At 44.3% G+C, this 2,008-nt stretch overlaps 1 protein-coding gene across 1 annotated transcript; it reads left to right on the top strand.

The window, feature by feature from the left end:
• Positions 1-341: 341 nt before the first annotated feature.
• Positions 342-1,121, top strand: LOC110883421. The gene has a single exon (XM_022131182.1). It carries the CDS (start codon positions 342-344, stop codon positions 1,119-1,121), a length of 780 nt encoding a protein of 259 aa, XP_021986874.1.
• The last annotated feature ends 887 nt before the right edge of the window (positions 1,122-2,008 follow it).

Here is a 2,008-nt window from a genome sequence, read left to right as displayed (position 1 = left end):
CAACCGATCTTCTCCACACGGTTCTCAAACCGGATACTACTGCACATGAGGCTTGGACTACAATTGCAAACATCTTTCAAGACAACAAAGCTACTCGCACCATCGATCTCAACAACAAATTTGCCAACACACACCTCGATCAGTTTCCGAACATGTCGGCATACTGTCAAGCCCTCAAAGTTATTTTCGACCAGCTCTCCAATATCGGATCTCCTGTTACAGACGAACAACTTGTGCTCCAACTTCTGTCGGGTCTCACCGAACAGTACGAGAACACCGCTTCAGTCATACAATAAATGAAACCCCTTCCAGACTTTTATGACACCCGCTCGCGGCTGTGTATGGCGGAATCTCGAAAGCTCAGTCAAGCTCGTCACTCGGCTCAGTCGGCGGGCACAGCCCTTACCGCCGCCACTGATACTTCACAGCGTGATAACAGGGACCGATCCGAACAGCAGCGGGAGGCACGCACTGAATACTCTGACCGTGGTCGTGGTCGCGGCGGCCGCGGTAGAGGTCGTGGACGCGGGCGTAACGGCGGACGTGGCAGGGCCGGCCATGGATTTCCGGGTAACAATGGCGGCACATATTCTTTTGGTAACGGCAGCAATGGCCCCATACCTTTTGGACAACATTACTCCTGGCAACTCTTACCCACATGGGCCGGCCCACCTAGTGGGTCTTCTCAACATCAACAGTGGACTAATTGGGCCCAAGTTCCACCTTGCCCCTATCCCACCATGAACAAGCATTCCAATTCAGCTGCGGGTATACTAGGCCCACGTCCAACTCAGTCTTTTACCGCTAATCACACGCCCACAGACATCAATCAAGCTATGTATGCAATGGCGCTCAATGACCCCTCTTGGGCTATGGATACGGGTGCCACAGGTCACATGACTTCTAACTCTAAACTCTCGTCTTCTTTTAATAATAGCATTATTCGTAACATCATTGTGGGGAATGGTCAAACCTTTCCCGTGCATGGACAAGGCGACCTTACCCTACCCCCTCCCCTTCCACCTTTTAAACTAAACCAAGTCCTTTACACACCCTCGCTCATTAAAAACTTACTTCCTGTTCGTCGTTTTACTACCGATAACCAATTATCTATTGTGTAACACCCTAACGCGCTTTAACGGAAAAAGACGCAGCGGAAATTCGTACTATAAAATTTCTTTCAATGAACACGTTTTTGACCTACTTGCAAGTTCATTATAAAATACCTTCTTACAACAAGATTAGCTTTTGTACTCATTTACATAACAGAAACATAAGCTATAACTATCAATTTACATAATCAAGTATTCCCGTACAATCTGACTTGTGACTCGGTCCTTGATTGCTACTCCTTGTGATGAAAATCTGTGATTCATACTACCTGCACCCACCACATACAATCGAAACATTAGCATACATTATATACCAACAAGATTCTTAATCGTGTAGTCTCGATTTGTTCTATCCACATATTCTTTCCATCCCGTTGTCTTTCTAGTTATAGCCATTCCATCCGGGTGTCTAATCCTTAGCGAACCTCGATGGAGAACCTGCACCACATTTCATTCTCGAGGCGCACTGTTAATATCGTCAATACTTAAGAGTATTGAAACCACGTATGCATTACATACATAACTACGTACATACATACCTACACACATTCATACATACATACCTACACACATTCATACATACATTACTTCATACAAAAATACCTACTCACACACTTACATACATGCATACATTACGGCGTACAACTTACCTACTTAGGTGCTTACAAACATACATACATACATACACTAATACATACAAGCATACTTACTAACATACTTAATTCATTACCCCGCGTACATGCTCACTCATCCCGAACTGAATCACATGTCATAAACTCTTTTAAAGATATCTTTCAGATATGTTTCGGATCCTAAAAATGAGTTTCATACTCGTCCGTAACTAACCAAGCCATTTGGTAGGGTTAAGGAACATTATAAAGACTTAACGAGGCTTG

This window comes from Helianthus annuus, chromosome 10 (assembly GCF_002127325.2).
Source record: "Helianthus annuus cultivar XRQ/B chromosome 10, HanXRQr2.0-SUNRISE, whole genome shotgun sequence".
NCBI classification, from domain to species: domain Eukaryota; kingdom Viridiplantae; phylum Streptophyta; class Magnoliopsida; order Asterales; family Asteraceae; genus Helianthus; species Helianthus annuus.
The sequence above is the reverse complement of the archived record's forward strand: the minus strand, read 5'-3'. Positions and strand labels throughout refer to the sequence as shown.

What these genes read in the sequence shown, in the direction of transcription:
- LOC110883421 (XM_022131182.1), top strand. Translation starts at nt 342, where the DNA reads ATGGCGGAATCTCGAAAGCTCAGTCAAGCTCGTCACTCGGCTCAGTCG.